Source organism: Manihot esculenta, chromosome 1 (genome assembly GCF_001659605.2).
Source record: "Manihot esculenta cultivar AM560-2 chromosome 1, M.esculenta_v8, whole genome shotgun sequence".
Taxonomy (NCBI): Eukaryota; Viridiplantae; Streptophyta; class Magnoliopsida; order Malpighiales; family Euphorbiaceae; genus Manihot; species Manihot esculenta.
In genome coordinates this window covers 34,133,276-34,157,037 of record NC_035161.2, presented here as the reverse complement: position 1 = coordinate 34,157,037, position 23,762 = coordinate 34,133,276, and the positions used below count along the sequence as shown (strand labels likewise).

The window sequence follows — 23,762 nt, the reverse complement described above, 5'->3', positions numbered from 1 at the left end:
TAAAATTTATAAAATATGATTTTATAAGAAGAGGATTTTTTTAGTTTTAAAATTTAAAAAAAGTTATTATTTGAAAAAAAAAAGTTTAGGAAAATATTTGAAAGTTTTTCAAATAAAATTTTATCAAACTCATTAATTTAGTGGGTTAAAATGACTCTATAGAAAATTCTTATTTGGAATGATCTTTGGATCCCCATATTGAGGCATTATGCTTATCCAGACTTTCTATTTGTCCAACTCATGTGGTTGCTGTTCTTATTAATCATAGGTCTCTAGATTGGAATCAAACGTTAGTTTGTTGTTTATTTGATCCACAATATACTCAGACAATTCTTTCAATCCATGTGAGTACTTTAGGGATACCAGACATGTAATACCCGGCTAGACTCCGGTATCGGAATTCCTACCGTCCGGTGGAATCTCGGATGTCGGAAGCCTCTAGTAGGGTAGAAACATGTTTTCATAAAATGTTTTAAGGTTTTTCATGGTTTTAAGTATGAAATTGAATGAGTTTTTGCATGAAAAAGTCCTTGGAGGAAAACCCAGGTTCGGCCGCCGAAGGTCAAGTTCGGCTGCCGAACATGCATGCGTTTTGGAGGCACGTTAGGCCCCCGAAAGCATGAGTGAGGGGAAGTCAAGGTTCGGCCGCCGAACCTCATGTTCGGCCGCCGAACATTTGCATGGATACGGAAGCACATTCGGCCCCCGAACGTGGTCTGGCTAGCCACTATAAAAGGGTCCCTTAGCCGAAAATGGGCGAGCTTTTTCTCCCCATTTCGGCCAAGGTGAGCATTCCGCCATCCTTCCCCAATCTTGAGTTTTTCCTTCCTTTTTCCATGATCTTTACAAGTTTATAACTTTGTTTTTGAAGATCTTTGAGCTTAGAACGAGTTTTGGAGCTTGGAGACCAAAGGTTGGAACTTCTCCCATCTCCAAGTTTAGATCTCCTCAACCCTCGATCTTCAAGAGGTAAGAGTCGATCTTAAGCTCAATGTATGATTTAAACAAGTTTTATATGAAGTTTTAAGGGGTAGAATGCATGTTAGGGTATATGTTGAACCTATGGGTTTTTGATGACTTTTTGAACAATGTAGCTTGATTGGGTGTGATTGAAGTGTTGTAGATGGGGTATATGCATGTTTAAGGCCCCTAGGAACTTGTATGCATGCTTTGGTTGAAAAATATGCATGTTTGGAAGGTTTGGAGGCGAAATGTGCTAAGGGAGCCAAGTTTCTGCCCTTTGGCAGAAACCAGGTTCGGCAGCCGAAGGTACTTTCGGCCGCCGAACATGGCTGGGGAGGCAGGCCTTTCGGCTGCCGAAGTTGCCCCCGAAAAGAGACTTTCGTCTCTGTCTGGCACTTTCGGCCGCCGAAGGTGCCGCCGAACCTACCTGAGTTTCGTCTCTGTCCAGGACTTTCGGCCGCCGAAGGTGCCGCCGAAAGTGTCCTGTTCAGCCATTTCATGCATATCTCTATGAGATTATTTCATGATGTTTTAGGGGGTTTTTGGGGAATATTCTAGAGTTATGTTCAGGTATGTTTGGTCCCTCATTTGAGTCCACCTGTGTAGGTTCGGACCCGAGGAACCGAGGACCCCAGCAGTGAGTTCAGCTGCTTCGGTGTTGTCAGAGTCAGCCAGAGGTGAGTGGAACTAAAACTAAATCTTTTAAATTAAATGCTTTATCATGTTTCATGCATCATGATTATGCAATAGGATGATTGCATTAGTTTTCACGAATATGCCGCATTACATAAATTGTTGTTGATGTGGGTGAATGTTGGATGACCCAATTAGTCCAAGACAGGAAGACCAGGACCCCATGCTACGGCCTGGCACAGAGTAAGAAAGACCAGGCCCCAGTCTACAGGCCTGGCACAGAGTAAGGAAAGACCGGGATTCCATCCTATGGTCTAACACGGTTATGGGACTTGAAGACCAGGAGCCAGAGGAGGCCCTGGGAAAATGGTAAGTAATGTATGTTATGACAGGAAGACCAGGCCCCATTCTACAGGCCTGGCACAGAGTTAACTTGGACTAATTGGTGACGAGTTCACCCAACCCTTATGTGAATTGTTTGTGTTATGATGCATTTCATTAAAGCATAGTGTTAAAATGTTTTATAGTTCAGCTCACTGGGCTTTTAGCTCACCCCTCTCCCCTTACCCCCAGGCTTGCAGGTACAGTATAGTGCGGGAGTCTGGATAGAGTAAAGAAGCCATGTTTATGTAATAGCTAGCAATGGACATGATCAAATTGTAATGCAAAAGTACAGTATAGTTATGTAATGAGTTTTATGGATGTTAGTATGTGCTTGACCATAGAATGTTGTATCCCTTTTTATACATGATCTTAGAGATTTTGATGATGTTTATGTAAACCAGCTCAACACAGGTTATGTTACCCTTTGAGGGCACAGATGAGATCCCACAGAGGGATCAATGTTATGTCAATGATTATGCACAGGTTGAGTCTGGTTGATGTTCATGGAAAGAAAAGTTTTAATTTTTATGCATGTTGTTGATCATGTATGGGATTATACAGGTTTACAGGTTTTATGTCAGGCTTGCTACGGGTCCCGGCGGCCTTAAGTCGACCCGGATTCTAGCGCCGGTAGCGGTCCGATTTTCGGGTCGTTACAAGACATATTAGTTTAGTACTTCACAAAATATGGATAATATAGTATGAAGTCTGGTTATCACATGCCTATGAAGTTGGTTTCTACTCCTGCTACTTTATTACATTTTCTTCTTTCTTTCTTTTTTTTCATTTGGGTGCGGAAAGGAATTTCGTCTCTTAATATTTATCTTAAGCATCCATTTTTCTTTTGGCGAATTCTTCATAATACTTTACTCATTTTATTTAACTTGATTAGGCGTTATATGTTAAATAACTCTAACAATAAGATTTACTAGTTTCAGCTCAAAACAATTGAATATAAGTTGTTTTGGTATGATCATGCTTGAGAAACATGGCTTCTCAATCCTTGTGTGTACATGTCTGTTCCAATGGGCTTTTCAAAATTTTTGTATTGGTGAACTGTCTTACAGGGACGTACTCAGTTGAATTTCAATGGTGCTAGACTCTTGACTCTCGTTATCCTACACTATAATATATAGGGTAAGAACAAAATCATTGTGTTTTAATTCAATCTCATGGTCCTTTAACTACTACTTAATGTATTTCTTTTATTTTTTTCTTTAACTTGTGCTTAATGGAGATCTTTATGATCATTCTCCTTCATGTAACCACCATAATATTTTTTAGACTATTTGTAGTCGTCTACGTTTTGGTACTTTGAATTTTAATTATGATGGAATATAGTTGGATCAGTTTTTTCAACTGCTATAACTGTTAAAAATATTATTGAGATTACAGTTCATGAAATTAGCAAGAGAATTTAAAGTTTCTTTACCATTTCAGGTGACGGTCGAATGTTACTAACAATAATTACTTTAGCAGTTGAGACTGATTTTCAATTTATTATTTATGAGATAGATTTTATTGTATTATATAAGACCATTGCCACTTATGATGCTTCTTTACAGTGAAATTTTAGCAAACAGTGGTAGCTATTAGGAAGGTTCAATCTTGTATACTAGATGTCACCTTCTCGTAGGTACCATGATTAGCTAATTCTTTTGTTGATATCATAGCTAAATTGTGTCTAAGAGAAATGTTAGTATTCTCTTCAAAGCTTTCTTGACTTATTATATTTTTCTAATTGCAACCAGCCGTCTTATAATACAATTTTTCATTGCATGTGAATAAAAAAAAATATTTTAAACTTTTTTATTTCAAAAATTTTATTTTATTCAAAATTTTTATAAATATAGTAAAACCTCCCATTGTCATAAAAAATCTATATCCAATCTATTAATACTTATGTTTTAAATTATTGAAATGTTTATAAAAATAAAACAGGATATAAAGCAATTAGGGAGAAAATTAATTATAAATAATTATTTTAATTAATAAAACATTTCAAGTATCAAATGGACAAAAAATAAAATAAATTTTTTAATTTGAAAGCGTGACATTAAGAAAAAAATATATTTTTTTAAAATAGAGATTGAAAATTAAAAAAATAGAATATAAGATTTCTCGCATTTATTAATATACTCTTATCAATAATTTAATTCTGTGATTTTATAAAAAAAAATAACTTAAAAATTTATTTTATTATATATAAATATTTTTATTAAAATAAAGAAAGAAGAATAAAAAGAAGAACAGAGAGTTCTTCTTCGTAACAATCGAGAAAGGTACAATTCCGTAAATAACCTAAAACTAGCGGTTGAAAGTAAAATAAAATTTATATTGCTTAATAAAGTTTAAATACTCCACTGCTACATGCTTTTCAAGTCCAGGATCATTTATGTAATTTACCCAGCATGCATGTGATTGTGAATGTGGCTAAATTAATTAGATATATTAAAAATATTACAAGTTTACAAATGTTTATATTTATAATCTAAACTTTTAATTTTAAATTTATTATAATTATATTAACTTTTTTAATTAATTTAAACCATATTTAAATTAATTTATATAATACATAGTCATTATTTTTACCATATTAATAACTTAATTCATTTAAATTAAATTTTGATAAGACCTTAAATGTCAGGTAATAAATTCTAATGATAGAAATAGAAAAACTATTAAACTTAAATTGTATTATTAGAATAATTAGTTAAAAAAATGCTAACTTAATCTCCAATTAATTAAAAAAAGTGTTAGTTTATCCGTAGTCGCTTGATACACCATTCGATTATAAGCAAATTACTAAAGGTTGTATTTAAAAGTATAACTTATATTTCATATAGGGTTATACACATAAAAATAAAATTAAAATAAAAATGACCAATAATAATATTTTAATATTTTTAAACAGTAATAATTGAATTATAAAAAATCTAAATAAGAAATCGTATATATTTTAAAATAAAACATATAATATGATAAATAAATAAAAATTAAATCACTTTCGAACAGTGTTTATGGAGTTTTTAACATTTTAGTTTAAAGTATTCGTTAAAATCAACATATTTACCTAAATAAAATCAATTTTTAAATGGTAAAAGTATAAGTTTAAATGGTTAATTTATTTAAAAATAATAAAATATGTTAATTTAATTTTATTAAAATTAATTTAAAAAATTATTATAATTATAATAAATTTAAAAATTAAAAATTTAGATTTAAATATGAAAAACTATAAAATTATTATTTTTTTAGTTAATAGTATAATTAATTAATCTTTTACCAAAGTTATTTTTTTTCTTTATATCTTAAAAGCTAATGTTTTCTTATATTTAAATAAATTTTTTTTAAAATTTATAAATAAACTATTTTTAAAAGTATAATGAAAAAAAATCTCAATTTTATCTTTTTTTATTCATTTCACTTAAACTATTAATATTATTAATAAGATTTTTAACTAATTTAATTAAAAAATAAAAATATGCATAAAATATATAAATATTTTTTAAAATAAAAATAAAAAATTTAAAATATATTAAATTTACTCAAATATATTTAATATCAGATTAAATTTATTACATTTGTGAATAACATGCATAAAATATTAATTGCTTCTTAAAAAAAAACTGTATTAATTGACAAGAGGAAAATATGTTTCACATTAGTTGGTCTTCTTCACATTTTTCCAAAATATTTATATTGATTGTTTTATAAATTTACAAAAAGAATATTAATTATTTTTGAAGGGAAAATCATAATTGATCGTTAGCTGCGAAATTTCCCTGGTGGCCTGCTTCTGTGTTTTAAAATTATAGGCTACTTGACCCAGTTATCTATAATTCGAGGCTGACGCTTGGCTGGGCGGGCAACTCTGCCAAGTCTTGAGGATATATGGATAGATGGGAGCACTGGGGCTGAGACGGTGTTTGCTATCAAGAAATTGAACCCAGAAGATATTATTTAAACATTTTAAGAATCTCAGGTTTGATTTTATTATTATCCTTCTTCAATGGGTTTGTTCTGTTCAGAACAAATTGGCTATCTATTTTTTTTTTCCTCCATTCAGTCATTTTAACAAACACAGCATTGAATAGTATATTGGATTGCACTGTGTACTAAAATTCTAAACGTTTGGTTATTCATTTGATATGAGAGATAGAGATGGAAAAAAGGGATGGTAGGTTTTTCCATGATTGCGTTGTTGGTCCTGCTAGGTCTCATTTTGGGGTCTTCAGCTGCTTCTTGTGATGACAGGCAGAAAATGTGGACAAAGGCAATGCTCTCAGGAGAAATGATGTCGTCAATGATGCTCAATAGAGCTGGATCCATTGTCTTTCCACTTCATGGGAATGTTTATCCTGCTGGGTATGTACATAAGATACATCAGTGGTTTATTATCCTTGTTTAACTATTTGCCCCTTTATTATATAAGAAGTCCAAGGAGATTTGTAGTGGTGATCATAGTATAATTGCGCGGAGCACATTTATTATCTCTTTTCTAAGGTTATGGAGTTCAATTTTTTGCAGATATTATAATGTTACTCTAAATATAGGGCAACCATCAAAACCCTACTTTCTTGATATAGACACAGGAAGTGACCTCACATGGCTCCAGTGTGATGCTCCCTGTCGCCGATGCACTGAGGTAAACTCATTGTCACTCGGATTATTATTTAGAATTGTGTATCTATTGGGATTACGCTTTAATGTTAACAGTGGTATTTGCAGGCACCTCATCCTCTTTATAAACCCAGTAATAACCTAGTGACTTGCAAGGATCCTCTCTGTGCATCTTTGCAGCCACCTGGTGACCACCAATGTCAAGACACAGAGCAGTGTGACTATGTGGTTGAGTATGCAGATGGTGGTTCATCCCTTGGTGTTCTTGTCAAGGATGTCTTTCTCCTCAACTTCACAAATGGAAAGCGGCTTAATCCTCTTCTTGCTTTTGGGTAATTGTCTTGCTTTCTTTGTCTTAGTTTTACTGGACTTGTGCAGTTTTCTTTTTTCTTTTCCCCTTTCTAACTTGCAGTATATATATATTTTTTAATTTCTTAGATAGTCTCATCGAAGAATTTGGATGAGAATGACAATTATCCTTTTATGCAAGTCTAGAGATCCGTGTAATTCAGGAATTGAAAAAAATTGAGGGTAAATGAGTTCTGATTAGCAATAGAATGTCTTCTTTGGTCCCCACCCTCCCTCCCTTTCCCTTATGGAAATAGACATAATTGTTAGCTGGGGAGGGGAACTGGGGCACCACATCAAGGTGCTTAAGTCTCATGGCTAAAGCATAATGGCCAAACTCCTAGTCCTCAAACTGGGGGAGCAAGGGGATTGGAATCCAAGATGAGAGACTAATCACAATGGGCTTCATTAACAACTAGGACTTTAAAGCTGCTTTAGTGTTTTCTATTATGTTATACATTAGAGAAGGCTTGGTTTTATTTATTTGTTTTTGTTGAAGTGAAATCTTAGCTTGTAGGTTTAGAATAGCCGTTTTTAACATCTTGAAAAACATATTGGTAATTGCATCCGTCTCTTTTATGCTCATATGCACAAGAGTTAAAAATGGAAATTATTCTTAATGTCACTTTACTCGAGTTTTTACTAGTTTTACATTTCCCTTTTGTTTTACAGGTGTGGATATGATCAGCTTCCAGGTAGATCTCATCATCCCTTGGATGGAATACTCGGCCTTGGCAGGGGAATATCTAGCATCCCATCGCAGCTAAGTAGCCAAGGTTTGGTGCAAAATGTGATTGGCCACTGTTTAAGTGGGCGTGGTGGAGGATTTCTCTTCTTTGGTGAGGATACCTATGACTCTTCTCGAATAACTTGGACACCAATGTCAAGTGATCTTTGGTAATTACACCTTGTGGATTTCCTTTCATTTTTTCGAAAGTCTAGCTTTGTTTTTCTCATTTATATTTAAGCAACTCATCTCTTGTGCCAGCAAATACTACTCACCTGGATTCGCAGAATTATTATTTGATGGGAAATCTACTGGGATAAGAAATTTACGTACAGTTTTTGACAGTGGGAGCTCTTATACTTACCTGAATTCACAGGCATATCAAGGATTATTATTTTCAGTGAGTAGGAGACAATTTCATTTTGCATGCCAAAAATAGCTCTCAGAAAATTAACATAACTACACTCTGGATTTTTAAACTATATGCAAAATTTTTATCTATACCTTTTATCAGAATTTTGTTTTTGTACTGGAAAAAGATACTTCTTTTCTGTGCATGAATAGCTTTCTTTTCTCTCACTGACAATTGACACACACAAATAAATTTTTTTACATGAACAGTGAAATTCATGTGTCAGACAGGAAAAAAGGGGGGGGGGGTTCTTCATTGCCTCCTGTGCATGATAAAAACAAATTTCACTGTCAATTTAGTTTGAAACAAGAATTATTTATATTATCGAACCATCCTCAAGACCTAATACCTTGTATCATGGTTGGCATATTTATTTATAGTTGAAGAAAGAATTATCAGGAATGCCCTTAGTTGAAACAGCAGATCAAACACTACCACTTTGTTGGAAAGGGAAGAAACCTTTTAAAAGTATTCAGGATGTCAAGAAATTTTTCAAGACCTTTACACTGAGCTTCAGAAGCAATGGGAAGACTAAAACAAAGTTTGACTTCACCCCAGAAGCGTATCTGATCATATCAGTAAGTCAATCCTTTAACCGTTTGTTTCCCACCTTTTATTTTGCAATTTTGTGCCAAGTGCAATTAGAAGGAACACTTCCTATGTGGGTGCTAACGATACTGTTTGTGTTTGCCAGTCCAAGGGAAATGCTTGCTTGGGAATTCTAAATGGTTCAGAAGTGGGGCTGCGCGATCTAAATGTCATTGGAGGTAAGAAAAGAATAATCTTTTTATAATCTGAAGCATATCTTAATAATTGAGAAATATCAGCTCTACTTCTGAACTGATATCTTCCTCATTTTTCTGCTAGATATATCAATGCAAGACAGACTGGTGATTTACAACAATGAGAAGCAAGTGATTGGATGGGCCTCTGCAAACTGTGATCAGCTTCCCAAGTCCAAAAGCAATTTTATTTGGTAACGGTGACACTCCTGGTGATCTCAACATCATAGGGTCCTATCACAGAAACCATCCGTGTATGTTTGTAAAGAAAGCTGTACCGAGTCATGTATGCATGCATATATAGATGTATGACTATAAGCTATTCAACGGAGATTCCCACACAACTGTATTTGGGGATACATGCAATTTGAAGTTTACAAAAGTACAATGTATTGAAGTTCAAAATTTTGCGAATGCATCTACAGATATTTTGTTTTGGGCCAAGACTAGCCCAAGTATAATTTATGTTAAAATTATTATAAGAATGATTTCAATTTCAAATAAATAAAAAATTCACAAAAATCTCAATCAATGATCTTAATAAAATTCAAAAGCATGAATTACTATTTCTGCCAAAATTTGCCTTGTAATTTTAATCAAGTAATATATATATGATGATCAGAGTTTTTTTATTTTTATTTTTTATCGATACCCTTTTTTTAATAGCTTAAGAATCGTGCAATTCAGTAATTCTATTTTTTTTTTCAATTAAAGCCTTTTCTAGATAATGTTAAAAATTTATACATGATTTTCTTAAATAAAAAAAAATACAGCTCTTTGTAGAAGCTTTTTCATTTCCTTGGTTCTTTTACCTTTTAGAAAAAGAAAAAAAAAAATGAAGGTAATAATTTTGCAAGTCTATATCAAATTCTCAGTATATAAGCGATGACCAAAGCATCATTTTAGTTAGAGGGTCAACTACGGATGCTTCTTTTTAATTTATTTAAGCATTTTTAATGTATTTATCACCCTTCACCACACATTTTCTTTCAAAATATTGTCGACGCCCGCTTTCCCTTCCCCGAGTTGCAGCTGTATAAACACCAAAATACAGCCGCTGCAACACCCAACGTCGTTTCTCCTGTCGCTTGCTGTTAACGCGTTCTCACTCAGGCACGCTGCACTTGTCCTCGGTGCTGCTCCTCGTCCAGCTGCTCGCCCTCCTTGCCGCTAGTCTTCGTCATCAGTCGCGCCGCTGGTCCTCGTCCTCAGTCACGCCGGTATTAAATCAATGTTCCAACTGCCGATCTGTGTATATTGTTTTACACTGCTAGTTAGATTTCCATAGGAAATTTGAAATGATAGTTCACTACAATTTAAAGCAATTATTTTTAAGATGGATTTATGAGATTTATGTGTTGATATTTCTCATATCGATTTGTATTTCTGGAAATTTGGAACGTGTTTGTTGAAATTTAAGCTTTATTGAATGTGTTTGTTGAAATAGATTTCTGAGATTTGTGTGTTTGATGTTTCTGTAAGTGAGCTCTTTCACGTTGGAGCAATTTCCTGATTTCCATCTGACTATGCCCATATTTTCTTATGACCACTTTCATACTATCATTCGATTACTTCCATGATGCATAAGTTCTTTATTAAATAACCACCGAGTTTTGAGAAACTGACTCCACTGGTATCAATTGTTTCTTTTTTCCTCTTTAACAGCTCAGATTGGCACTGGCAATTTTGGTTTTAATAAATGGGAAAAAGTAGTAGACTAAGTGAGATGTTTGGCAATTTGGGTAGTTTCCTTAGAATATGCATTTTTCGTGTTCTATCAATGGGACCCATTCCCAATCATTTTGCCTTCATAATGGATGGGAATCGGAGGTATGCTAAGAAGAAGAACATGAAAGAAGGGGCTGGTCATAGGGCTGGATTTTTAGCTCTTATTTCCTTACTTAAGTACTGCTATGAATTGGGAGTGAAGTATGTAACTATTTATGCTTTTAGCATTGATAATTTTAAAAGGAGTCCTGATGAGGTTAAGGACCTGATGGATCTGTTGCTAGAAAAGATTGAGGAGTTGCTGAGTGATGAAAGCATTGTGAATCAATATGGAGTCAGAATATATTTTATAGGAAATTTGATGCTTTTGAGTGAACCCGTGAGGATTGCAGCAGAAAAGGTTATGAAGGCGACTGCCAACAACACCAATTATACCCTTCTAATCTGCATAGCCTACACTTCACGTGATGAGATTGTACATGCTGTTCAAGTTTCATGTAAAAATAAAGAGGAGGAAATTCAATCATTGAGCTTTTGTAAAGTAAATAATGATGCCATTGATGAAGTGGAGGATAATAAAAAGTTTAATGGTGTCGTCCCATTTGGTTATTTAGATTCCCAGAAAGACAAGACAGATGAATCTCAAGCAACAAGGGCAAATGTGACCTCCAGTTGTATAACTACAGGAGTTGAAGAGGATGGCAATAAAAATAACATGACTTTGCGTGCTGTCCAAGGATCCTATGTAGATACATGGTATAACTATCAAGCAATGACGGAGAATAGAATGGGCAATGGAGCATCTGCATCCAAAGAATGTGGGGATATGCAGGGAGAGTGTTCTATAATAAAGCTAGTTGACATTGAGAAGCATATGTACATGGCAGTAGCTCCGAAACCTGACATCCTTATTCGAAGTTCTGGAGAGACCCGCCTGAGCAACTTTCTACTTTGGCAAGCTAGTGAGTGTCTGTTGTATTCTCCAGATGCTTTGTGGCCAGAAGTTGGTTTATGGCACTTGCTGTGGGCAGTATTAAACTTCCAAAGAAACCATTCTTATTTGGAAAAGAAAAGGCGGCAGTTGTAACTTTGTTTTTTTTTTGAGAAGCAGCTGTAACGAATTTAATGCTGCAGAAAAGTCACGTATCACACGTCATGTGATAATTGAGTACACTAAATTTTTGTGGAAGTTGGTAAGCTCAAGGATGTGATACAGAAAGCTTAAATTTTCAAGCATGGGCTTTTTTTTTAGTTGCAAGGGTGGTGTTTTTTCCTTTTTTTTTTCTTTTTTTTTTTTTTTAAATTTATAATCAGGTTCAATATAGGTCAGTTAACTCGTGAAAATATGAGAAGCTTCTTTTGATGCATTCTCATATTATCATGAAAGATCTTGAATTTGCACTCATACTGTCTAGAATTTAAGCTATCAGAAACCATTTCTATGGATATGCCATGCAAGGGATGCTTTGCAGCGTGTTTACTTGAAGATGTATACCATGAACCACAGAAGGACTATGTGATGCTTGAGAAGACTCGAGTGTCTACTCAAATGGTTACACGCTCTGCAAATTTAACTTATTGCCCTCGTGGCTGAAACACTCTAATTCTACAATCTGTCCACTGGGTTGTGCACGTCATATATTGGGGCTTGAGTTGATGTTGCAGAGCAACTTCAAGTGTAGGTTCCTTAGCCAAAGAGCAGTGAATAGAGGTGCACGGCAAAGGGTCAGGCTTAGAGAACTAAATCAGCTTTAGTTAAATACCATATAGAATGTCTAAAATCATTGACCTCCAATAAAATCACAAATAAATCAACATATATTAAATTAGTTAATTTTTGTAGAATTATAAGTGAACTACTAAAACAACTATAACATACACATAATAGAAGATTTCTCTAAGAGTTTAACAATTTTTATTTTTTTGTTAGGATTTGAAATTTTAAAAAATAGTAATGGTGTATAAAAGAAAATTTATTGAAATAATTTTTAAAGAAATGTGTCATATATTATATGATGGTTGCATTGCATCTCCCCTATTACCTAAATCTTTTGAGCTTGAAAAGTGCATAAAGAAAATTCAATGATACATGAACTAAAACAAAAAAGACATTGATGTCTTAGAAACAATATCATTCTGGGGATAAAAGCGGGCCAAGCTTTCATGCACAATATTAATAAATTTTATTTGTTTATTATATCTATTTATTTTCCCTTTGGGATTCAAGTTATGTAACTAAATCATTTAGAATGTGGTGTGAAAGGAAGAATATTCAATAAAAAATGGTGCTTTCAACCTCCCAAATGGCAGCCAGCCCAGCGCTTCTAGCATTCGTAATGCAAAGAGTTCCTAAAAATCCCATGGTTGAATTCAACTCTTCTCGAAGTTTATTAAAATTTCTGTTGCAGTTTTCTTCAAAAGACGAAGATCAAGGATCAGCCTCAATTGTGCATACTCTTTGGAATCACCAATCAGATTGAGAGAATTATGAATAAACAATTGGAGCAGGTAACGGGTTGCTTTTGACTGCACGCATCGTTTGCTGCATAAATCTCCTTTCAATTGTATCATATACATTGCAGTCATGGGTTTGAAAATGCATTCTCACCTGTTTTGACGTTCACACTTGCATCCACTTTCATCCGTTGTATATTTATATATATCAACGGTAGATTTGTTGTTTGACTGATTCAGCCTGTCTTCTGAAACAAAATAGTCTCTGTTCTCATGTAAATTCCAAATCTCTACAGTTGGTCAACTCTCTTAGAAAGCTCTATAAATGTACCTGTGCACCAGTCGCTTGCTGTTTAATTAACAAGCTCTGCAGCTTAAAGACATAGCCATGGCTCAATCTCTACTCCCCTATGCTCTTGCTGCTTTGCTTTTAGTTCTTTCCCTGGAGGCTGCCTCTGCTGCACAACACCACCCCCACAAACTCAAGTCCCTCCACTTTTCACTTTACCAACATGAAACTATCAACAAAACTGGATATATCATAGTGAATGGTGTTGCAGGAGCAAACCTCAGCCAAACTGCACTGCCTTTTGGTACCTTATTTGTTTTCGAGGATCCCATGACAGTTACCGCCAACCGTACGTCCAAGGTCGTCGGTATTGCAGAAGGAACTTCCATAACCTCTAGCCTCGATGGGCTTACGAGCATTTCTACTGCTAAGATTACTCTAAGTTTGAAGAACCATAAAGGGTCAATTTCCATTGTTGGAGGCACGCATAATGTCAAACCTGCAGATCATCCTGTTGTGGGAGGCACTGGAGATTTCTTGTTTGTACAAGGCTATGTAACATCTTCACCGGTGGATCTCGTCGGCATCACTGTTGTCTACAAGATCGAATTTCACCTGTACTGGCCTCCATATGCAGAGCAAGTTCATCCAGCCTAGAGGGAAAACTCAAAATCCCAATTCAACATGTTCAAATAACGAGCCTACGAATCATGCTCAACATTTTTCATTTTGTTCTATGTTTTCTTCTAGCATGGAAATTGGAGAGAATATCATTACATTATTTATCAAATATCACTCTCCCACTTCCCCTGATTCTTGGTTTTCTTGGTCAAAGCGCAAAGTAATAGATACAATAAAGCAAGCCTCAGAAATCACTACAAACTTCCAATTTCCATATCTTCATATTCAATAAGGATATAAAAGCTGAAACTATTTATTTAATTGTTTTAAATATAAAATTGGCACCAACAGCTGTAAAAAGTCATGATTACTATATTAACTTTTGCCGTAGCAGGTTTAATACAAAAAGGCTCAAGCATTCTTGCAATCCTACCACCTAGATATTTTGAGCTTGAACAATGCAAAACAAAATCCACCGTTACATGAAAGAATAAAAATGAAATAACGTAAAAAAGCAATTGCTGTTCAGGCCAACAAATGCATGAATGGGAATCATTAGACCTCGTGATAGAATTCGAGTATCAAAGCTATGTAGAATACAAAGAAAAATTTATGATAATAAAAAGTAAGCACCATGCCAAGAATTTCACAGGAAAGTCATATATGCCAGAGCATTCTGAACCTATAATCAATGCCGAGGTTTATGCAAACGAGGCCGATTGCAGAAAATCCGTCCATTGGCCCTCACAAATGCTGCAATAGCTACAGTAAGGCCTGCCCATATAGTTGAGAAGATTAAGTGACGAAGATCATATCGAACTGCATAAGAGACAAGTAAAAGAGGATAGTCAATTGCTGGTAAGAAAAGCTGCAGACATATGGTTATAATAGTACCAACCACCTCAATTTTCCTCCTGTTCAAGGCCAACGACAATCTTACTTTTTATGATAGAGGTAATTGACCAAAATACTAAAAGGCAACGTTTGCTCCTCTGAATGGCTAGACTATTCCCTAACTGTTGACCAAGGTACTTTTATCATTATACACGTCCACATACACATTGAAAGGGATAATTCGTACATATATTTATCCAAAATTTTCTAAATGTATGAAAATTTTTTAATTTTTAATAATCAAGCATTGCATTTAATGCACACATTATTTTACTTCAACTTTAGTAAGAATAAAATATTTATTTCGATAATTTTACTCATAATTATATCAAGTAAAGTTTAAACATTAAATATTTATGTCAACAATGAACACACAATGTCATCGACTTAAATTTATAAGGCATATGATCTAGATGAACAGAGATAAATCCAAAAGTTAATTTGATTTTTATAATTCTTAAAATAATCTACAAAAAATACTAACTAATGAAAAAAATGGAGAAAACTCGGTTAAAACCTACATTACACAGCAGTAAACAACCCCATCAAATCTGACCAAGGAAAGAATTTGGGAGTACAGATTGCAGAGAATCTCTCTCTCCATCACTCTGTCTAAGTGCACTTTCAAATATATATGCATGAACATGCACACGCATGCCTGTGGATGTTAATGATCTTTTATTTATCACAAAATAAGACAGTGCATTTTCTTTCCTTTTGTTGATGGTTCACTCTAAGTTGTTCATTAGATGTTCTCAGAGACAATAACCATGTCCCTATGTTTAATTTACTGAACAGAAAAAAGCAAGGAGAATGGAAACTCAACGTTTAAAAATTTTAACCCCACATGTAACTGCCTCCAGGCCACTCACAATTATAGGTGGAGATCATATACGAGATACCTTTCTCAATGTCAAACTAACTATTTTATCCAATCATCAAGTTTCTTCAAGCTGCAATAACAGATTTCCATCTATATGTACGGATGATTTAATAAAGTTGGCTGTTTGCTTTTTGGTCCCGATGTCCTATAGGGTGAATATTGCTACCAACCCTCTTATGTGAATCACACACAAACATACTACAAACTTTGAATATTTTGCTCCATGAGTACTAGTCAGCTCACCTTGCCGAAGTGACATAAGGGTAAAAAAGAACCCAGTCAAGACCAATGATAGCGCCAGCGGAAAAGACTGCAAAGAGAATTTGAAATTATACTGAGTAGGTAGTCTAAGTAATGATATACAGTTATACACAATGAATCAAATTTATAAAACATTAAGAATCTTGTCCACATCCAGACTCAACTTCATGGTTAAAAATGTCAAGGGAAGTTGCAAAGACTATTTTGGGAGAAAGCAAGTAACAGCTCAGATCCATCATCATTGTGAATCCAACTTTATTAATAGCTTAGGATATGCTCGACAATGACATGTAGCAATTCACCACAAATTTGATATTTTATAATTAACATGGATACTGAGAAGACGAAGGCGTAAAATATATTTTAAAAAAAGAATCTTATTTAAAATATATTTTAAAAAAAGAATCTTATTTGACTTTTACTCACAGCTATATTCTCGAGGCCTCCAGTTTGAGATGGAGGGGTCATATCTCGGCTCACAGACATAATGTAATGCCCATGTAAGAGATCAATTGCATCCTTCACATGCACGCAAAAAATGAAAAAGCCAGTCAATAAACCATTGAAAATGTTATAGAAGAGATAATTCTCTTAATAAGACATATATCATTGCAGTTAGATAGCCTTTATCGAAATAATTTTTTTTAAAAGGGAAATACCAAGGAAACCAAGCTCAGGTACAACAAATTGCTATTATAAAACAAATAAATAAAATCATCATCATCCAACAAAAGCAAGGTAATAGTTACAAAAGATTATTATCGACTACTGACTAGCAAAGCTTTACAACAAATAACTGTTTTTATCAAACAAATAAATAACATAGGATCCTCCAAGCAAAGAAAGTTCATAGAATATATTGGCTAGCTAAATTAGCTTATTGAAGCTTCAACAAAAAAAATTATTACCAACTAATAAGCAGAAAACATTCATTTCTTTCACAAATTCACCACACACGCACAAAGGGAAATTTTTTATGACAAATGCTAATATTTCTTCAATAGCCATTTATCTGTAACTTGAATGAAGTGAAGGATGACCACCTGTTTTACACCATCAGAGAAGTTATTGAAGTAATAGCGAGCAAGTGCATTCCAACCATCTTTAAGGATCCCTTGGGCTGTCCGCTGGCCACATCTGCAATGCAAGAGGAGTCAGAAGTAAGAACTTGAAGAAAGCAAAGGACAAGAATAGTAAGCATGTCAATGCAAGCAAATATGGCAAACATCACTCAGATACTGAAGTATATAATAAAGCTTTTAGACCAAAAGCATCAAAAGTAGGGAGTATTGCAATGAGCAGAAAGAGAATATAAAGTGTGTCATTATGAAATAGGCATTAGGCACAATGTATTTGAAAAAGTTAAGACTGCCAAATCTCCACATTTGTTGAGATCAATGAACTAAAGGATGAATGCTGACCTTGCTACCAGTAGGTTTTAGTCTTCTCTACAGTTAAAAAAGCTAGTAGCAGGAAAAAAAATAAAGTACAAAGATTTCAATATATACATAACTATCCAAACACAGAGGAATGGAATAAATTACATGTAAACACAAACATTGAACCATAAGTGCACCTCATGAGCACTGCACTGGTCATCATAGTGTACCAATTACCAAAGGACAATAATGAAAACAATAGGCAAAAGTCTAGAAAAGTACCATGTCCTTTAATGCCTTGACATTAAGTGTACCATATTTTTTTTTAATGCCTTGACAATAAAGGGACAGGAATTGTTTGCATCATTATACTGCTACCAATTTGACAAGTTTCATTAAACTTGTGTTAAAATACTATTTCTATGCATGAAATTACTCGTACAAAAACAGATGTTTTATCAATGATATTTGTAGTGTCTTGTAAAAAGAAAGAAATGAGCACTGTAAAGTCGAGATCTTGTGCATTTGCAAATGCCATTTCAGGAAAATTTCAAAAAACTTCATCCCATTAATCTTCAGTAAGTGTAGCATAAGCATATTTTGCATAAAAAAGCTTATAAATGGATCTGCAGAAGGGTACCTTACAAAATCTCCTTTTAAAGCAGGAGTTCCAGAATATTGAATGCTTATGTCATCCCCATGGTTGGCCCATACTGAAGACAAAAACCGTAGAAACCAAAATGTCAACATTCAAATGTTAGAGAATTGTGTTAATAATAGCAGGTAAGCATAAAGATGATAACGACCTAGTGAATTTTATAAATATTCTTAAAGAGCAAGTAGAAAATATGAATGTACTCAACTTACATATCTTAAAGCTGTCATCAAAATTTGGGTGTGAGTTAATTTTTTCTTCTGCAGCAAAAACACCAATCCTTCTAAGTTGGATTTCCAACATTCTTCGACCAATCATGCTCTGTGTCCATAAATACACATGGGTATAAGAATTAAGAAGGAAAAGATCTATCCATACGATGCCATGGAAAATTTCAGCTCGACATTCTGGAAGCCCAGGAGAATCCAACTTCTTAGTTTGCAAAATATATACTAATTATCTGTTTTGACTCTAATCAAACCCATAAGGAAAAGTATTGTTGTTGAAATTAACCTACCTGGGTAACGTTTGTACGGTCTAAACAATCAATACAGTTGGTCCTTACAACCCCAGTTTGCTCCTTTATTTTCTCACCTTTTTCATTCAACAAAAGGTACCTATCCAGTTATAAAGAAAGTCAGAAATTACCAAAATGTCAAAGCCAAGCTAATCTCGAGAAGTGGATATTGGGACAACCTCTCTCCCTGTCTCTCCTTGTGAGTGAGTGCAACAAAATATATTCAAGTAAAAATAAAATCTAGTTCCAAACCTCTGAACAAAGCCTTACCCGCCTTTCTCAAGGAAATCCGCCATTTGTTCATAAAGGATAGATAGGCGCTCAAAGTGTATATGCCCGCAGATTTTATGAAAATCGAAGTGTATATATCTACAATATTCAGTAGCTCTTTAGCATTAAATGTGACAGCATTTTGAAAAAAAAAAGAGATAAATGGTTATAGGAAAGGAAGTTCTACCTTACATCATCACTACGGATGTGTTGTGTTGCATTCGCAAATTTTTCACTTAAGCGTCCCTCCCCTCCATGCTGATAAGTATGAAAGGCAATCAACAACAAATGGCCCAAAATAGCAACTCCAAATGCATATATACACTCTCAAACAAAGACACATATGACCACTGAAAGAGCTTACACATACAGAATATATGTATATTCTGCACAGCTAACAAGTATGTGCATGCCTTTAATACTCTTCAATGATGTAAATGGAATTGACCAAGCAATTAGGTACATAATATCATTAGAACAAACGAGTCACTGCAATTTGTATAATTAATCAACCAAATATCATTATTATGAGATAATATAGTATGCACCTCATTGACAAGGTCAACTGCTAATACACTTCCATATTTTTTTCTCAAATCTAGAAAATGCCGCTCTGCTACTTGAGGCTGGATGACATGCAAAATTCCAGAAGTCAATTTAGCGGAGAAAAAGGAGCCTGAAAATTGTTTGAACAAAGAATACCATGGAGAAATATACAACACTCACAGCATCCTCGGGTTTGATAATCTCAAACTTAGGCTTGTATGTCAAATCAACTATCTGCTCCCAAAGAAATGGCATTGAACCTCGAATCTAAAAGGGCAACAAAAGAAGAAATAACATGAGCATTGTGAAGTAAATCCACATGTCACACTAATGCACAAGTTAGGCTTTTAAAACACATTCCCTCAATGTCATATAAAAGCTACAATAATAGGAATACATCATGCAACATGAATGCCAGCATCAGACACATACACCCTTATTCAATCTCTTAATGACAGTCATTTGTCCCCAATACCTACTTCAGAATAGTCATGTCACTTTGCTCTTTCCTTTTAGCATTTAGGACCCTTGGTTCATGTACAGTACCATCTAATTTAAGGAAATTCAGAATTATACAATGACTCCATTGCACAAGTTTAGTTATGGATAGAAAATATATTACATATAAATCAACATTTACCTGAACTAATGATGCTGTAAACCCATTCAAATGCACAACTTGCTCCCATCCCATCAATGTCATATAAAAGCTACAATAATAGGAATACATCATGCAACATGAATGCCAAGCATCAGACCTATACACCCTTATTCAATCTCTTAATGACAGTCATTTGTCCCCAATACCTACTTCAGAATAGTCATGTCACTTTGCTCTTTCCTTTTAGTATTTAGGACCCTTGGTTTATGTACAGTACCTTCTAATTTAAGGAAATTCAGAATTATACAATGACTCCATTGCACAAGTTTAGTTATGGATAGAAAATATATTACATATGAATCAACATTTACCTGAACTAATGATGCTGTAAACCCATTCAAATGCACAACTTGCTCAGATTCCACAAAATTGGCAACATACCCATCAGGATCAGCTCCTCTTCTCCACAAGCGAGTGCCTTCAAAGAAATATAAATTCTCATGAAATTTATTAAATGAAAAATTAGCAGACAAATTGGTATTTGATATGCTATTGGGAAGAATGATACAACTAGTTCCTCTCACAATATCTGAAGCATGAAAAAAAGCTTCAAACTTTTCTATTCATGCTTTTCCTTCAGCAGTCACCATGACTTCAAAAAAGTAACACAATAAGACTCAATATTTGATATTAATATTCATTAAATCCATTAGAAACAAAAAAGAGAAACAACACCCTCACATATGAAATTATGTTAAGATGTTCCTTAAGCATTCTTCAAGTTCTCAAAACAATACAAAACTTTAAAGAGAACAAAAAAACAAAGGTCAACATTTCATCTTCATGCAATTAATTAATGAGAGCAAAAGGAGAAACAACCCCCTTATACATAAAGTTACTTTATGATTATTTTTCAATTTTGTTTAACTGCATGCTTAATTTTTTTTCTTTACAGTGAGAACTTTGAATTCCCCATATATTTGTTGTTTCATAATAAATCTAAAAATGCATGTTATACGTGCCCATCACTCCTAGTTAGTGCATTCCTGCTTCAGCCTATATGTTATTGAAGCAATAAATTGGGTAAAAAAAGGACAAACACTTGCAGATTGAACATACATCAGCATTCACGCAAGAACGAAAGACTATTAGAGTATTGAATAGCATGCTTTAATTACCATTTCTCCTAGTACATCTCCTAGCGATCAGAGTAACTTCAATTATATCTTTTCCAATGGCTGCTTGAAAGTTCTGAAAGCCTGATCATCAGTCAAGGATAAAGTCAAATAGAAAAAATACGTGTAATAGCTAAAGTGAACTTGTATTCATGTCAAGCTGCAAAATTTTAACAAGGATATTCCCTTGGACAACAGGAAGTAGGTATGGATCAAGCTGCAAAAAAGAGACAATGTTTAGAACTTGTTAGTAACAAACTCCTAACGCCATAACAAAATAGCAATAAGGGAACAGTTCAACCTTATTATCTATGAGCACTTCCAACATATAATTGTTCCAGAGAAACCTGGGTTCAGCCTGTGAAAAACAATAGATGAGAAGAGAAAACTTCAAAACCATTGAAATTGAATCACAAAATATATTAATATTGAGACTTGCAAATAGCAGGAAAGTAGTATTGTTCACAAAGTCAAGCATAACCACCAGAGTAAGTTAACAAAGAGGAAGGGAAAAAAGAAAAAGAGGAGGAATCTCGTTTAAGAACCAGCAAACTTTCACAATAAAATATTGCAGAAAATAGAAAATGAAAAAGCATGAAGGAAGAAGAAGAAAGGTAATGATTTCAAATGTCAAATATTACCTGTCTCCAAAGTGGAAGTAATTTAGACTCATCACCCAAATCGTGCAGTCGCTGGGCGCTGTAGCAAAAGAGATTGTACAAAAGTTAATAGTTTCACCTTCAACATACTCCATGAAGACATTGATAAATAAGGTTAGTTTTTTGACTTATCGACTTCAATGTTATACATCCATCATAACCTTGGTTCTTTCACCTTTTTTCTTGGGTTGGATAAGTGCAAACCACAGCCAGTGTTACCTAATTCGCTCTCCCCACCCCCCACCCAACTGGCATTCCAGAATGTGAAAATTGCCGATCCAGATTTTGTCCTTTACTCAAAAATTTTATTTAATTTGAATAGATTTTTTCATATTGCACTCTACATTAATTTTAACAATTCAATATTGAATTCAAAGTTTGAAGTTCTGAATGAAGCCATAGATAATTTTTTAATATACATACATATATATATAAGTTCTGCTTTTGCTCAAGGTTTCCACAACGGAAACACAATTAAAAAAAAAAAAAAAAAGATAAAGACAACCAATGTGATTTGATTCTTTACCTCAGGGTCAAATTGGTGTCATATGAGAAATACAGACCATGAGTACGTTCTGCAACTCTGAGCAGTCCAGAGAATTCAGTTTCCACCTTTTTCTGCCAAAGTTGGGGTAACAATTAAAACTGAACCACTTTCTACATATATAACCAGAACCAGTGCATTGGAATCAAAGGAACAGCAGAGTTACCTGTTCTACGGAGGAATTTTTAAGAGAACAATCACAAGGCAAAATCTTCAATGATGTAATTTTGAAGATAGGATGTCCCAAATATGATCCAACACATTCACGTTCCAATATAACAATTAAGTATGACCCTAAAGCATAGTAGAATTTATTATAATGTCAGACCAAAATGCAAATTCAGATCTTAAATAAATTTCTCTTACAGAACAATTTTGCAGAATCAAACATCCATCCTAAAAAAAAGCCACTGATAACACCAACATTCAGATGAATGAAAACACAATATTTGATTGTAAATTGACACAGCGGATGTTTCCTTTTGCACTTATAGATCCAATGAAGTCAAAGCAACAGCATTTGGCCTCGACTAACTAAATTTTGATGGAATCGAAAACGTTTTTGTTACCTGCCACAAGCTTAAGCATCCCAACCACGCCAAAAATAGTCCTTATTTTAGGAACACGAAGAGAGCTGCATTCTGGAACTCCATCTGGAACCCAAAATAAATAAATATGTAACAGTAATCAAATCACGCATAAGCCAACAAAAAAGAAAGGGAAACACAAACCAAGGAGTTTCATGGAGCCATCGACCCGACTGACAGACAACGGAGAACCAGAAGATCCATCAGTAGGTTCAATTACATACTCATCTGGAAATTCCCAGAGACGCATACGTGTATATAGCTTCTGCCCCGACTCTGCTCTCTCCATCATTATTATGTTATCGATAACCCAATTCCCTTCAAAAAAAAAAAAAAGGGAAAAAAACTCTCAATTCAAGTTCAAATACAAGAAGAAGGTAAAGAAGAGAGAATGTGCGAGTTATCTGAACCTTAGTAGAGAGATCAAACAGACGTGGGAATAATGAGATCCAATGAAGACTACAGCTTTAACTTTGAAAATGAAAGAAAAAAACTTTTCAAATATTTGGGTTTGTATGAAAAGTTGGGAAGTTTCAGGTTTCAACAGGTTTTGGGCTTTAGAAAAGGCGAGGGAATTTGCTTGCATTTCGGCCTCTGAAACTGAAATAGTGGTCCGTCATCCACCTTGCTCTTTTTGACATGGTCAATTGCTAACGATTTTGTTGCTTCTTCTCCACCGTTGGATTTGATGACCCTCAGCCTGTAACTCTATCCTGGGCGGCTCCTTATTCTTTTAGTTTGTTTCAATTCATTTCTGAAAGGTAGACTGCCCATTTATAGTAAGTTTTTTTTTTTAATTTAATTTTCGTTGTGGAGTAAAGTTATCT

At 34.2% G+C, this 23,762-nt stretch overlaps 4 protein-coding genes across 9 annotated transcripts; 3 read left to right on the top strand and 1 right to left on the bottom strand.

Annotated features, from left to right (window-relative positions):
• Nucleotides 1-5,786: 5,786 nt before the first annotated feature.
• LOC110606505 (aspartic proteinase Asp1) lies at nt 5,787-9,330 on the top strand. 4 transcript variants are annotated; one of them, XM_043958902.1, is made up of 9 exons: nt 5,787-5,965; nt 6,143-6,348; nt 6,511-6,628; nt 6,712-6,935; nt 7,624-7,848; nt 7,940-8,078; nt 8,471-8,668; nt 8,785-8,857; nt 8,958-9,330. In XM_043958902.1, the coding sequence occupies exons 2-9, from the start codon at nt 6,158-6,160 to the stop codon at nt 9,068-9,070; spliced, it is 1,281 nt and encodes a 426-aa protein (XP_043814837.1). In that variant the 5' UTR covers nt 5,787-5,965; nt 6,143-6,157; the 3' UTR covers nt 9,071-9,330. The 4 variants fall into 4 exon arrangements, with proteins under 4 accessions (XP_043814837.1, XP_021602089.1, XP_021602692.1 ...); XM_021746397.2 differs by having other exon boundaries at nt 5,791-5,965; nt 6,238-6,348; XM_021747000.2 differs by having other exon boundaries at nt 5,791-5,965; nt 6,219-6,348.
• A 445-nt stretch (nt 9,331-9,775) lies between these two features.
• Nucleotides 9,776-11,856, top strand: LOC110608371 (dehydrodolichyl diphosphate synthase CPT3). The gene is made up of 2 exons (XM_021747686.2): nt 9,776-10,092; nt 10,538-11,856. The coding sequence occupies exon 2, from the start codon at nt 10,572-10,574 to the stop codon at nt 11,685-11,687; it is 1,116 nt and encodes a 371-aa protein (XP_021603378.1). The 5' UTR covers nt 9,776-10,092; nt 10,538-10,571; the 3' UTR covers nt 11,688-11,856.
• Nucleotides 11,857-12,603: 747 nt separating this feature from the next.
• Nucleotides 12,604-14,172, top strand: LOC110605691 (disease resistance response protein 206). The gene has a single exon (XM_021744692.2). The coding sequence runs from the start codon at nt 13,443-13,445 to the stop codon at nt 13,998-14,000; it is 558 nt and encodes a 185-aa protein (XP_021600384.1). The 5' UTR covers nt 12,604-13,442; the 3' UTR covers nt 14,001-14,172.
• A 144-nt stretch (nt 14,173-14,316) lies between these two features.
• Nucleotides 14,317-23,647, bottom strand: LOC110604931 (phosphoinositide phosphatase SAC6). 3 transcript variants are annotated; one of them, XM_021743570.2, is made up of 21 exons: nt 23,346-23,647; nt 23,080-23,253; nt 22,918-23,001; nt 22,515-22,642; nt 22,331-22,422; nt 21,787-21,844; nt 21,447-21,503; nt 21,329-21,362; nt 21,149-21,229; nt 20,342-20,448; nt 19,550-19,636; nt 19,372-19,449; nt 19,011-19,081; nt 18,824-18,922; nt 18,554-18,653; nt 18,249-18,357; nt 18,022-18,094; nt 17,046-17,139; nt 16,429-16,521; nt 15,985-16,051; nt 14,317-14,783 (listed from the first exon to the last, which is right to left on the bottom strand). In XM_021743570.2, exons 2-21 carry the CDS (start codon nt 23,225-23,227, stop codon nt 14,653-14,655), a joined length of 1,791 nt encoding a protein of 596 aa, XP_021599262.2. In that variant the 5' UTR covers nt 23,228-23,253; nt 23,346-23,647; the 3' UTR covers nt 14,317-14,652. The 3 variants fall into 3 exon arrangements, with proteins under 3 accessions (XP_021599262.2, XP_043814829.1, XP_043814831.1); XM_043958894.1 differs by having other exon boundaries at nt 14,317-14,738; XM_043958896.1 differs by lacking the exon at nt 18,824-18,922.
• Between the last annotated feature and the right edge of the window lie 115 nt (nt 23,648-23,762).